The sequence below is a fragment of the Papaver somniferum genome, unplaced genomic scaffold (genome assembly GCF_003573695.1).
Source record: "Papaver somniferum cultivar HN1 unplaced genomic scaffold, ASM357369v1 unplaced-scaffold_128, whole genome shotgun sequence".
Lineage (NCBI taxonomy): Eukaryota > Viridiplantae > Streptophyta > Magnoliopsida > Ranunculales > Papaveraceae > Papaver > Papaver somniferum.
Window position 1 is genome coordinate 11,251,377 of NW_020621936.1, and position 14,070 is coordinate 11,265,446.

At 34.9% G+C, this 14,070-nt stretch overlaps 1 protein-coding gene across 1 annotated transcript; it reads left to right on the top strand.

Annotated features, from left to right (window-relative positions):
• Positions 1 to 3,226: 3,226 nt before the first annotated feature.
• LOC113331908 (protein FAR1-RELATED SEQUENCE 5-like) lies at positions 3,227 to 4,615 on the top strand. The gene is made up of 3 exons (XM_026578549.1): positions 3,227 to 3,241; positions 3,382 to 4,487; positions 4,567 to 4,615. Exons 1-3 carry the CDS (start codon positions 3,227 to 3,229, stop codon positions 4,613 to 4,615), a joined length of 1,170 nt encoding a protein of 389 aa, XP_026434334.1.
• Positions 4,616 to 14,070: the final 9,455 nt, after the last annotated feature.

Here is a 14,070-nt window from a genome sequence, read left to right on the forward strand (position 1 = left end):
TTAGGATTGATTCAATAAATTTTTGTTCTCCATGCATGATGCTTTTGGATTGGTAGTCCTTGAGGGACTCGTATTGCATTTACACAAGAAATTTGGTTGGGAAAATATTCAAATTTGTTATCCTTGTAGGATTCAAATTATATTATGGCAGCCAGCTGACTCGATTATGTTAGGTTGAACAATCCTCTATGTGTTTTTAGAATTTGATATCCGGATTAATTAGTTGATGCTATCAACTTTATGGGTCTCTTGAGGAGTCCTTGAAAACACAAAAATCCACGCTTTAGCAGCATAAATTCTATTTTTTCTTTCTTAAATATGCAGTTAGAATTATGCTGGCTTAAACTCTTCTTTGAGATAGACTAGACTTATTATTTGATGCTTGTCTTTTGTGAATTTAAGTCAAAAGTTGTACTCTTTTTCCTTCGTTTCAGGTTTTGTCCCATGTGGTTTTCCTGAGAAGGTTTTAACGAGGCAACATCTCGTTGACATTTAATTTTCTTTCAAAAAATGTTGATATTTGTGCTCTTTTTCCTTCGTTCAAATTTTTTCCCATTGGGTTTTACAGGCAAGTTTTTAGTGAGGCAAATTAATTCAACATGGTGGTCATCCAAGGGGGAGTTGTATGGATTTCGGTTATTTGGTGGATTCCCACCATTAGCTAGGTCATTTTGTTAGGCCATTTTAACATAACCATACCCTATAAATTTGGATATCATTTTGATCCATAATATGACTACATTTGTACACCTATGGTATTGTAACTGCGTATTGGCACTCCGTTGAAGAAATTACAACAACTACTTCTGCAAATCATTTTTGAAAAGCTAGCAATCCAAGAAGCAAGTCCGCAATGTATTTAAAGAAGCGTGAAGACTCGAGAAACTACCATTGGAAGACTAACATAAAAGATGACTTCATCAACTGGAAAATTTCTCATGAAAGCATTGTTATCTCCAGCATTCAAGAAATTTGTTCTTCAAAATTGGAAAGTCTCGACTCAAAGATTTGCACGCCAAGATTTGACTGAAGTATTTATCAGGGGGAGCGCCATCATCAAATTAAGGTGCATTCACTGGACTTTATCGCGTTGTACTCTTTTTCCTTGTCAAGGTTTTAACGAGGCAACATTTGCGTGTCCAATAATGTTTCGAGTCTATACATGCTTATACAATTTCAGGTTTTTCTCTTTTGAGTTTTTCCTGGTACGTTTGCAATTAGCTTAGACACAATGTCATCAGGGGGAGTGTTATAAACGTGTAATTATGTTAACAATATCTAGGGTGAATCTCGTTTATTTCTGGGATGCCCTTGTGTCTAGCCTATAAATAGAGGCTCTAATATTTATTTATGATATACTAATGAATACAATTTCTCCCTTCTTCTTCTCCTCTACTTTGTGTCTCCTTCTCCATCTTCTCCTTTTACAAGAATTGGGTGATAATACTGGACTAGCAAGCAAAATACGGAAGCGAAAGCTAGCATGGGCTGCTGCCTTCTGTGGTGGCCGGTCTTTTTTCAACTCCATTGTTAGATGCACGACAAGCAAAAAAAAGGTAGGTGAATTCGGAGTTCAATTTCTTCTACATAAGGTAGGTGAGAGCAAGAACTAGATATCAGCGGCTTGAGTTTGAAACCTTTCGGCACCAAATTTTTTGTGGATCATCAAAAACAAAAATAAAAGAAGGATTTTCTTTATCTTGTGATCGTAGGGCTGGGGTATAACATGTGTGGTTGTGCCGTCAAGATAAAATTTTAATTGAATAGCCAATATCATCCAAAGGTGTTGGCTCCAGTAGTGTTGATTTGCTAGTAGGAACGTTGGTCGGTGTAAATCTCCCCCCTTTTAATAGCAACAAGGGATTGCAAAACTTAAGTAAATATAACCGTTGGATCTCCAAACTTTAAAATTCCACCGTTAGATTTCATAAATAAAATTCCTTTCGAACTATTGTTATTGTCCGTTAGATCATTAGACTTCCTCTTTCTTATCAGCCGTTAGATTTTAAAGAAGTGGCATAAAGAATGTTTACAGGGACATAAAAGTAAATGCACTTTTTATATATTTAAAAATCTCATATCTTTTAAACTACATGTCGGATTTTTGTAAATTTTATATATTTGGAAATCCCTTTAAATTAGCTACGCAATGAGCACAAATAATGATATCAAATTTTTGTTTTACAATTTTTTTTATATGTCTCCGAATCTTATATGTCTTCTCCTTAAAAGTTAGCCATACCTTAAAATTAGACATAACTTATAAAAAAATTAAAAAAATCTACAATAAAAAAACAAAACAAATGATTGATTCTTAAGTACAAACAACGTATAATTTTTAAATAAAAAATATGTTGTCGAATTACCATCAAATTATTTGGAAAGTAGAAAAATAGCATCGTCCACGTGCAACGCACGTGCTCACTACTTGTATATATATATCCAAAAGCTGCATAGTTAGCGAGACACTGAGATCAAGTAGCCTAAACGTGCAAGTTGCCATAGTTTAGTGATGCTTATCACAACATCAACAACGAGTCAATGACAAGAGTAGGCCATGGCTCAATTCAAGCGCCATATCTGGCATCTTTGCTCATTCCATTTGTGTGCCAGCCTAAATACCAGTAGAAAGGTTCGAAACACAAAGACTATGAATATTTTTTATTAATTCCAAGAATACATCCACAACAATATAAATATCCATGGAACAAACACATTATCCATTAATTGTTTCCATTAAGCTAGGTGAAACATTAAGGTCCTCGGAGCCATGGATTTACAGTGGTGGCAGGGAAAGATGTCTTCCTCCGTAAGAGCATCCACAAAACTTGTGGAAATGGTGCTTCTGGTTTTGTACTGGTTTATCAAGATCATGATCAAGGCTTCCTTTAAATATTTTATTAACCCCCCTCTATCCATACTGAAGAAAAAATGGAGACGTTTGCAGTTGTGGGTGCAGATCCCATGTACCCTTCCTCCATGTGCCCTCGTGTCCCACTAGTTAGATTTTGACATGTGGCTTCATTTTTTTCCATAATTCAATTATCCTATTTACGGTTAAAGATAATTATGAAAACATAAAAACATATATATTGTTACCTTTTTTATCTCCCGAACCAAAAATCCAAGCTTGAGGTTCCGAATGAATAACAAAGTTTTTGTATCAAAAAAAAATTTCATTAAAGGGAAACACATCTAATAGGTTAATGATCATCCAATAGTGAGGATGCAATTACAACAGGTATTTTACTGAACTTAGTTATATCATTTTCAAGTCCTTATTGCTGAAATCCTATTTTAGTACTTTAATTTATATGATTAAATTGTAAAACCAAAACTATTAAAAGGAGCTTAAAGTTTATATATTTTTTGATTTTGTAGGGTTTACACAACGGTGCTCAACTTGAAGAAGACGATCTCCAAGTGCGGCGCAAATTGGATTTAGGTAAGGGCATCGACCTAAATATTTCTTTAGATGATATCTCTACTGAAGAGTCGAATGAAAATGTCGCATGTGTTGAATCAATTCACTCTAGAATAAGAAAAGAACAAATTCCAGTACTAGGAATGGAGTTTGAAACAGAAGACAAAGCCTACACTTTTTATAATACATATGCATTCTATTTTGGGTTTAGTGTGAGAAAAAGTAAATCCCATTTCTTTAGCAATAAGAAATTGAGAGATAGACTATTTGTTTGTCATGCTGAAGGTAAACGTGATGTAGATACTCGTGATGCCGCCGATGTCAAGTCTCACCGTGCAGAAACAAGGTTCGAGTGTCTAGCTAGGATGAAAATCAGTTGTGTTTCAAATGGTGATATGTATCGTGTCATTGAGTTTATTCCTAATCATACACATGTTACATCTAGTCCTTCGAAGACACATCTTTTTAGATCTCATAGGAAAATGAGTGCTATAAATATAGCTCAAGCCGAAATGACGGATAGGTCTGGAATAAATCCTAAAGAAACAGTAGAATTTATGAGTAGACAAGCAGGCGGTCGGGAACATCTTGGATTTATTCCACTTGACTATAAAAATTATTTGCGCACTAAGCAAACAAGAGAAATGAAAACAGGAGATACGGGAGGTGTATTAGAATATCTGCAAAAGAAGAAATTGACTGATCCAAATTTTTTCTATGCCATACAAGTGGATAAAGAGGATTTAATAACTAATATATTTTGGGCTGATGCCAGAATGATGGTAGACTATGATTATTTTGGCGACGTGGTTTGTTTTGATACCACTTTTAGAAAAAACAAAGAAGGAAGACCTTTTGCGATGTTTGTTGGAGTTAACCATCATAAGCAATCAGTCATATTTGGTGCTGCACTTCTGTATGATGAAACTGCAGAGACTTTTGAGTGGTTGTTTGACATTTTTGCTAAAACCATGTCCGGGAAGAAACCAAAGAGTATTTTTACTGATCAGGATGCTGCAATGGCAAAAGCTTTAGCATCGGAGTGGCCGGAAACAACCCATCGGTTATGCATTTGGCATATATTTCAAAATGCAGCTAAACATCTTAGCCATGTTTTTGAAAAATTTGATAACTTCGCTAAGGAATTTAGCAACTGTGTATATGATTACGAGGAGGAAAAAGAATTTATAGATGCTTGGAAAAATATGCTTGAGAAATATAAGCTCCAAGATAATGAATGGTTGAGAAGATTATTCAATATAAAAGAAAAATGGGCTTTGGTTTATGGAAGAAATACCTTTAGTGCTGAAATCACCACCACCCAACGAAGTGAAAGCTTGAACAGTTTGGTAAAAAAATACCTTTCAAAACTTATTCGATCCAGCAATGTTAACATGTCTTGCAATCAATTGGTGATTAATTATTTAGCTTTGTAATATTTGACTGTATATATTTTTCCAAACAACAATCTAATGCGGGAGCCTACTACCAACCGTACTCGGACGGTGTATTTAACACCTTCCAGGTAATTTTTGTGTGCTTAACTTTGCTTTGAATACCCTATTATTGTGAAAAAAAAAGAAAGAAAATGATGTTTAGCTTTTATTGCAGGAACAACAAGGATTACAAGGACAAGGATTGCAAACGCGACAAATCTATAACTATCGCCAGTAGTTCCAAACAGTTCCAAACCGGAAATGCTGAATTAACATCCAAGTAAGACGAGAAGACAAGCTTTTGAGCCAATCAGTGATCAGATGGCCACAGTAGAATGTTTGGAGTTGCGTCTTATTGTTTAATTACCGCAATCCTTGTAACAAAAATTTGGATGAGATTACAAGATATTAAGTTCACATTTATTTATTTGATCTAAACTTTGCTGGCTACATTATTTTCTTTGATGGAAAAAACTCATAACTTTATTGATTAATAAGGAGTTAGTAAAGATATATGTAACATCTTCGTACTCGTTTTGAAGTTCACTGTATTACAAGAGTTCAACTCGGAAACCATTCCAAAAGATTGTGATGAACATTCTCCAGGTAATCTCAAAGTGCAGTCAAAAGAAAAGAGAAGAAGAATGAGAGATGTAGATTTTTGGTTCGGGAGATAAAAAAAAGGTAATAGTATATATGCTTTTATGTTTTCATAATTATCTTTAACCGTAAATAGGATAATTGAATTATGGAAAAAAAAAGGAAGCCACGTGTCAAAATCTAACTAGTGGGACACGAGGACACATGGAGGAAGGGGACATGGGATCTGCACCCCACATTTTGAGAACAGAAATGAAAGGTATGGACTTAAAAGTAGTAATACCTGACGTCAATGATATAGCTAGTCTTTATGAAGCTTAATTCATCTTGAATACTTGCCGAAATTATATTGGTTGGCAAGCTATGGATCGAATGTAATTGTTGAAAGTTCTTAACAAGTTTTATATATTGAAAAGAATGTAATTCCAGTTTTATCTTTATACCTCTAAAGCTTGATTTTTTTACTTCTAAGAGCGCTTCTCTTGTTGGGTCACAATCCTCTTAATTGCAATTGAGTGTGTTTTTGGCGTTTAAGTATTAATCAGCTCGGGTATCTGATATCCCGCCAATCGATAGTACATATGCAGTTGAGCTCGGATAGTAATCTAGAGACTCGGACTACCGAGTCTCCGGTGCAAATTAAGGACGCTTCCCAAAAGTAATAAGTTTGCGGATCATGGGAAAAGTGTATAAAGATAGAATTTGTATCGAGTGGTAAAGGGGCTAATGCCGGCAACAGTCTATATCACTGTCTTCATAGGGCAAGTTTTTATTAGGAAAATTTTATCTGAAAAAAATTCAAATGGCAGAATTTATAATCCAACTTGATTTTTTTGGAATAGTCCTTCCGAGCTGTTATTACCAAGATATGTGATGGTTATAAAAAAAAAAAAATTAAAATAAGGTAAAAAGAAAGAAATCTTCAAATTTTGGACAGTAACCAAATCAAACATGCAACAAAGAAGAGTTCAAGGCAAGCAAAATCAAGGCAAAGACAAAGAAAATTTGAAATTTTTTTCTTTTTTTCTTTTATCGATTCGATAGAGATTTTGGTGCTAGCGAGCTTCGAATTTGTGTAACTGGTATCATCTCCCAGTGACTACCACTGTACTACACACTGGCAAAAATTTGAAAGTCAACCTTATTAGTCACAAGAACTGAGGAAAATCTCGTAATGAACCCATTGAATGGAAGTTTCTTCAAATGAAGAAAACCAGAAGGTTAATGATTATCAGAGATTTTTATTGAAGTCTTTATTTAAGTTTTTATTGTCCAAGTTTATCTCTTATAAAATGACACAATATTATTAATTAATTCGAAGTTTATATCTTGTGAAATGGCCCAATTGTTTATTAATTCGAAAATTTTACTTAAAACACGAAGTATTGTTGAAAATTAGACTCATATTTTTAATTCATCCGTACTTAAATAAAACTTACATTTAATTAGACTTACACTTACTTAAGAAATTAAGAAAAATTACAACTTACATTTAAAAATTTTACTTAAAACAATAAGATTGGAATTTATTTAGGTAGCACCTTTAAGATCTGATAACAAGGGATATTTTTTTGTTCCCTCCCTTATAAAGATCGATAATTTGCATTACCTTCTCTAGAAAAATTTAATTAGTGATACCTCCCCTCGTTACCTTTTCCATCCAATTCCAAATTGTTAGAGCATTGTAAGGTCGAACTCACAAGTGTTGATATCTCAATCTTGTTGTCAAATTTAGTTGTTAAAACGATATCTTGATTTCTAGTCTACAATTAGTTAAGTCTCAGACTGAAAAAGCAGGGGTCTAACAACCACACCCAATATTTCGCTTAACAATTTGTATAGACTAACTCCAATATACTTTTAAGAGAATCAACTAGACAGTCAGACTCAATCTTAAGAAAAGTATATCAAAGAGTTATATCTCAATTTCCCAATTCAATCTGCAATCAAACAAATAGGAATTTGCGAGCCGGATTGAATATAAGAAATAACTTGGACGATATCAAAAACCAATATGCAAGTGTCAATCAATTTGATCAACAACCAAAGGTTGGATTCCCAATTGATTGAACTTACGCACAACCTGTGATATTTCAATTATATAAACAAATATAATGCGGAAAAGAAACACAGACACCAGAAATTTTGTTAACGAGGAAAACGCAAATGCAGAAAAACCCCGGTACCTAGTCCAGATTTGAACACCACACTGTATTAAGCCGCTAAAGACACTAGCCTACTCCAAGTTAACTTAGGACTGGAATGTAGTTGAGCCCTAACCAATCTCACATTGATCAAGGTACAGTTGCGCTCCTTACGTCGTTGAATCCCAGCAGACTCTACGCACTTGATTCCCTTAGCTGATCTCCCCACAACTAAGAGTTGCTACGACCCAAAGTCGAAGACTTGATAAACAAATATGTTTGACACAAAAAAGTATATTGAATAGATAAATCTGTCTCACACGGAAATACCTACGAGTTTTTGTTCCTCCTTTTGATAAATCAAGGTGAACAGGAACCAATTGATATTCCGGACTTATATTCCCGAAGAACATCCTAGTAATATCAATCATCTCACAATGATCTTAACAGTATAGTAACGGAACAAGATATTGTGGAATCACAAATGATGATACGAAGATGTTTGTGACTACTTTTTATCTTACCTGTCGGAGATTGAATCTCGAGCAAATCTTATAGAAGATAGTTGTTTTGGGGTAAAAACTGATTATGTTGTTTTTGGTAAATTTGGGTGTGTTGATGGGAAACGAATTCAAACCCTAAACAAATGTACTGCACATGAGTACTTTTAGATTCGAGAGATCAATCTGTAAGACTCTGGCCTAAACCAAGAAATGGCCTTTCCAGATTCAATTCGGTCACAAAGTGAAGGAGAATGGTTGATATTAGGGAGGGAAGCGAAAAAGGTGTTTGAGATCAGAATGTTGAATTATGAAGGTATGGTTGTTTTATGACTTGTATCAGAATACGGTTTCTGGCTGCTTGTGTTGATACACTTGTGTTCCTTTTGAAATAGGTTGAAATCTTATTTATACAAGTCATGTTCGAGCACACCCTGATCTCGTAGGAAGTGGAGGTGATTAAGCAGTGGATAAGTGGGGTTGTGTAAAAAGTGGTGATCACAACGTTTCCATTGCGAGGGAAAAACTGGCCACACTTTAGCCCACTACTCTCATTGTTGTTAACCGTCCGTCCTTTCCTGACACTTTCTCGTAATGGGAGCATTGCACTCCGCACGCTGTAAACCGCTAGGCCAACACCCCAGTGAGCATCCCCCAGTTTGTGACATGTTTGATGTCTTGAGTAAATGGGTCAAGTCGTGAGACTCGCCGCTAAAAGCAGCACATAGTTCCTTTAGGTCAAATAATAAAATTATTTGTGAAATCAATATTTATAAATCATTGCTTATAATCGATGTATATAAAGCATCGCTTTTAAACAAGCAGCTGAAAATAATCGATGTGCAGGAAACATCGTTGTTTTAGAGCTTGTTCAAATTAGTCGCGAATTGAACGTCTTAAAAAAGTAGCATAACAGGCCACCTTTGTGCGATCGTTTGAGAACCCTATGGGTGTTTTAGAGCATAGATCGGTTGAACCCACCAAGTGTTGGTATGTCAAGTATGGTTGTCATATTTTAGTGAGCCAAAACTCATTTAAGAGTCGCTTGATTATGTACTAGAGTCAACTTAGTATAGGTTAGCTTGAAAGTATTAGGATATGCGACATTACGAATATTGCGAAGACTTGAAGAAGTCAAGAAGTAAGGAGCTACAACGACAACATCATCCTTCCACTTGAGGTTAGTGATATTTTACTTGAACTGTTTCATTCCCTAACGTATCTTTCAAGTCGTGCATATTGAAAACAAAACTGCGAAGCATGAATGATTATACTCTAGTTAGACATGGTATTAAGGAGTACAATACGAGGTTTATTTCTTAACCATTAAACTTTATAGATAAGACATCGACATAATCGTTTGAATGCTATTGTGATAATGTATGGGTATAAGGTGAAGATTTCATCATAGGAAACAATGGTTTACATTTGTTTTAAGGAAGTAAATTCATGAACTTGTTTTGTGAATCGAAAGAGAAATCTCCAGGCATTATTGGTATTATTATTCATTGCATATCTTTTGAACTACCAAAATGTGTGATTAGTATAATCGTTCATGACTTGTTTATATTCTTGGTAAAACTATTCACAAAGGCCTAACTTTTGTATTGGTTATGACTTTTATTAGTGAAACCGATCTTAAGTAATCACCTGAGATGGTATGATCGATTTAGTGTTATTGGTACGACCGACTCTGGGTAAAGGGGAACTGATCCTAGTAAGAGGTGCAACCTATCACAAAGGGGAATCGATCCTTGTATGAGGTGAAACAAGTTTTTAGTAGAAAGGGGAACCGATCCTATGGACATGTGCAACACGTTTTTAGGCAAAGGGGAACCGATTCTATGGACATGTGCAACAAGTACAAGTTAGATACCATATATATGTGGGGAACCGATCCTAGTACCTAGTCAACCGAATTTTGGTAACTAGCGTGACTATGCAAAGTACTCACATGGAGGTAGAACCGAAACTTGTTTTGGTAGAACCGTGAAACCCATGTTTAGTGGTTGAGTGTTCTTGATCAATCACGTAGTTCTTGAAAGTCATATGAACCAATTTTAAACTTGTTTGGAAGTGTGGAAAATCGTTTTCAAGATTGTAAGTATGAAAGAGGACTTACAAAGTAAAGATATCGACATACTTTGAACATGTGCAATAACGCTTATCTTTAATTGTTCAAAATTATTCCTTAATAGCTAAAGGAAGAAAATCCCGGATCGAATAAAATATATTGAGAATCTTTTATTTAAGGTTTTTAATTTTATTTTTGGAAAATGAAAATTAGTAATGTGCATTTGCTAGTAGGAGATTTTCTAATAGATTTTCGGTCATTATTTGGACCAAGCATTTCCAGGAATTATGGAAACCGAATCTGGAATATATTGCATATCTTGAGAATATTTTCGGTTTTGGAAATTCCTTGGTGTCCAAACTTCCTTGGTCTATAAATATCAAAGTTTGCATTTCGAGCAAACTAATCCTCAGATACAACAGAACTATCTCAGCTGTGCTGCTACTGGTGAAGCCGCCTATTCGGAGAGGAGAGTAACCTAATAAGGCAAAATCTCTTATGGTCGCTCAGTTTAAAGACTTCTTTGGGATTGAGAAGCTCTATTAGTACCGTTGGTAGGAAACTACATAATTACGATTTATCTTTTGTTTTTAATTGATTTGATTGACTAACGGTGGTTGAACTTTGATTGCACCTAGTTTGTTTATGCTTGAGAATCTTCTCTTCTGATATAAGATTCACTGAAACAAGATCGAAGTTTCGACGGGGATCTTTAGACTATTTGTAGATCTAAAGACGTATTGTGATAATCCATTATTAACAGACTCTGTTCTGTGCGTGATTGATCACAAGAGATTCAAGTTGATTGTGTGCAGGTGTTTATTGAAGATCTAAGAAGATTTGAAGACAAAGAAGACTTTGAAGATTTCTGATTTGGGTTCATAATCTTTGGTGTGCACAATACTTGTTTCGGTAAAAGAGGATCCAACTATAATCGGTTTATCCTTGTGGTAGATTAGATTGATTAGTCGTGTAGATCGGCATCAATATAATTCTTTGTGATTAAAATTATTGATTGCAAAATCTTAACAATTACTTTGGTAGTTGATAATAAGATAGATCAAGAACCTGACAAAGGAATTTATTGAGATAAACAAAAGAGCCTTTTGTCGAACTCACATCACTTGGTTGAAAAGAGTTGATACCAAACAGATTTGTTGTTTCTTTACTTTTTGGAATACGAACCAAAGGAATTGTTCTAAGTACGTGACTTACTACAGGTCGGAGGCGTGGGAATACAGACGGAACTAGGTGAACGATAGGTTTAGTTGCTTGGTCTCAACTATACGAAGTTGGTTTGATTTTGTATAGCGGCTTAATCCTGTGAGTATTCAATTCTGGACAAGGTCCAGGGGTTTTTCTGCATTGGCGGTTTCCTCGTTTACAAAATCTTGTTGTGTCATTTACTTTTATTTTTCGCAATTACAATTGTTGTTATTATAATTTAAAGTAAATTACACAAACGTTAATTCCTATTTGCTTGATATGTAATCCTATTGTGTTTGATTAAGTCCTAACCTTTTATCAAGTAAACATACTTCGTTGTTGTATTGTCTCGATCTAGTATCTATAGACGATCACACGAAGTGTGAACCGATTTGTTGTATTATCTCAACTCAGTCCATAGACAATCACTTTTGGAGAAAGGACTTATAGGTGGAAAAGTTTTAGTTTGAGGTATATTTGGATACCCTCGTCTTTTCAATTGGTATCAGAGCAAGCAAAAACGAAAAGATCTAACAATCAGTGTTTGGTGCAATCCAACCTATAAGATTGGGATCTAGAAATGGTTTTTACAGAACCTGATAATGATTCAGTTAAAGTAAAGCAAGACATCAAGAGTTTTGAATTAACACTTGATGATGGCATCTACAATTCAATATCTGTAGACCTTCATGAAAGGGAATCTACTAGACAAGTTCACCTTGTTAATGATGTAGAAACTGGTGATAACTGGGAATCATGCCTAGAAAATCAGTTGGATGAAATATCCTATGATGGTGACTCAGATATTGATCGAGATGTGGACGATGATATCTAAAAATACTCCAATATACTGAAGCCTTTGGGAAAGAGTAAACTCAAAACTTCTGATGTCATTGATCTCTTAACTCCTCTATGTCGACAGAACAAGAAGTTGAGAAAAGTATTTCAAGGATAACATTGTGGTTATCGCAGCGCTGAATATCTTCTTAAAGATCGTACAAACGATCTAAATTCTAAGAAATTAGAATGTGAAAATCTTCGAAGAGAACTGTTTTTGTCGGAAAAGAAACGTGCTGAATTGGAAGCAATGTTTAATTCTCGACAAATACAGGGTTTTGAAGAAAAAACAAGTGCTAGTCTCTCTCAAACAAAATTGCTAGAGAAAGAGCGTGATACTGCTCTTGAAAAAATTCACTTGTTGGAAGAGAAACTTGTTGAATCTGATGCAAGGATTAACTCTCAACAAAAGAGTTTTGAAGAGAAAGAAGGTGTATACCTCTCACGAGAAAAACACCTTGAGGCTGATCTAGTGGTGCTCTTGATAAAATCAAGACGTTGGAAGAAAAAAATTTGGAACTGAAAAAATCCAATGAAATCTCAAACAAGTTAACCTCAATGTTAGAAGCAAGTAGAAATCATTGTGATACACGAGGATTGGGCTATAAGGGAATAGATGCTTCAAATATTAGCAAAGAGGTAAAATTTGTTAAAGCTACAAATTCTTCTCAACCAGAGGCTTCCACTGATGACAAAGATGCTCATATTTCTTGTAAAGAAGAAAAGTCTGTCAAGCCTAAGAATAGTGTTCAACCAGCAGTAATAGAAGAAGAAGAAAACTCGTCGAGCTCCAATGCAAGAGGATCCACAAAAAGGTAACATCAAAACTCATATTTCGTATATTTATACTAAGCATTGTTATTATTTTGGTAATAAATGACACTTGCAATAGGGATGCAAAGTTCGTAAGATGCAAGATGCACTTTCTTTTGTATCAAACGAATTGGCTAAGTTTTCTCCTCATAAGAACTCAGATCGTTATTGTCTCAAGTTTAGGCAAAAGAATTATTATAATGATAGTTCAAATCTTGCATATCACTCGACAACGTCATCTCATAAAAGACCCGAATATAGAAAAGAGAGATAACTTTGTAAATGCAAAGAAAAGATCTGATGTTCCAAATTAAAGAAAGGGTGTTTCGCAAAATATTCAAAAGTACAATGATCCTAATGGTATGAAGGAGAAAGTTGCTCCTGCGAAACCCAATCTAAATGGGTCCCGAAGTCCTCTATAGCCAAGAAGGGACCAAAAGTTAGTCACAAGAATGACTCTCAGTTGTTAATTGTTGGTGACAATAATTACAAGAGTTTTCTTGAAAGACTAAAGAAAGACATCATGTCTGAAATCTCTTTTACTAGTGAACGTTGTGATAATGACGCTCTTCATCACAAGTCAAAGAAGAAAAACAAGAGATGGAACAAGAGAAAACAAACCAAGCAAGAGGTCAAGAATGATGATTCTGTCTTAGTAACTCGTGACAAACAAGACAAGGATCAACTCAGCACAACCTAGTTGTGTTAGAATGTGCATGCTCATTGAAGAATCCGCAACAATCATGCCTTGCTACTCCGAAGGAAGACATCGCTCAACTATTATTTATGTTGTGAATATGTGTCGGTTTAATGGTTGGTAGAACTTTATATTTTCAGTTAACTTATTATTTTAATATGCTTTATCTGTTTTTCCGCCTTTTATCGGTATTTAGCAAAACCTGCATTGTTTCCAAATCATTTTAGTGATTACTTGAAAGTTAGTTGTTATTTCTGCTGGGCACCCATGTTAGGGATGATGTGCTCACCCATTCCCACTTTCAGTTTCATAGATAGATTCAAGATGTACACGTGGCGA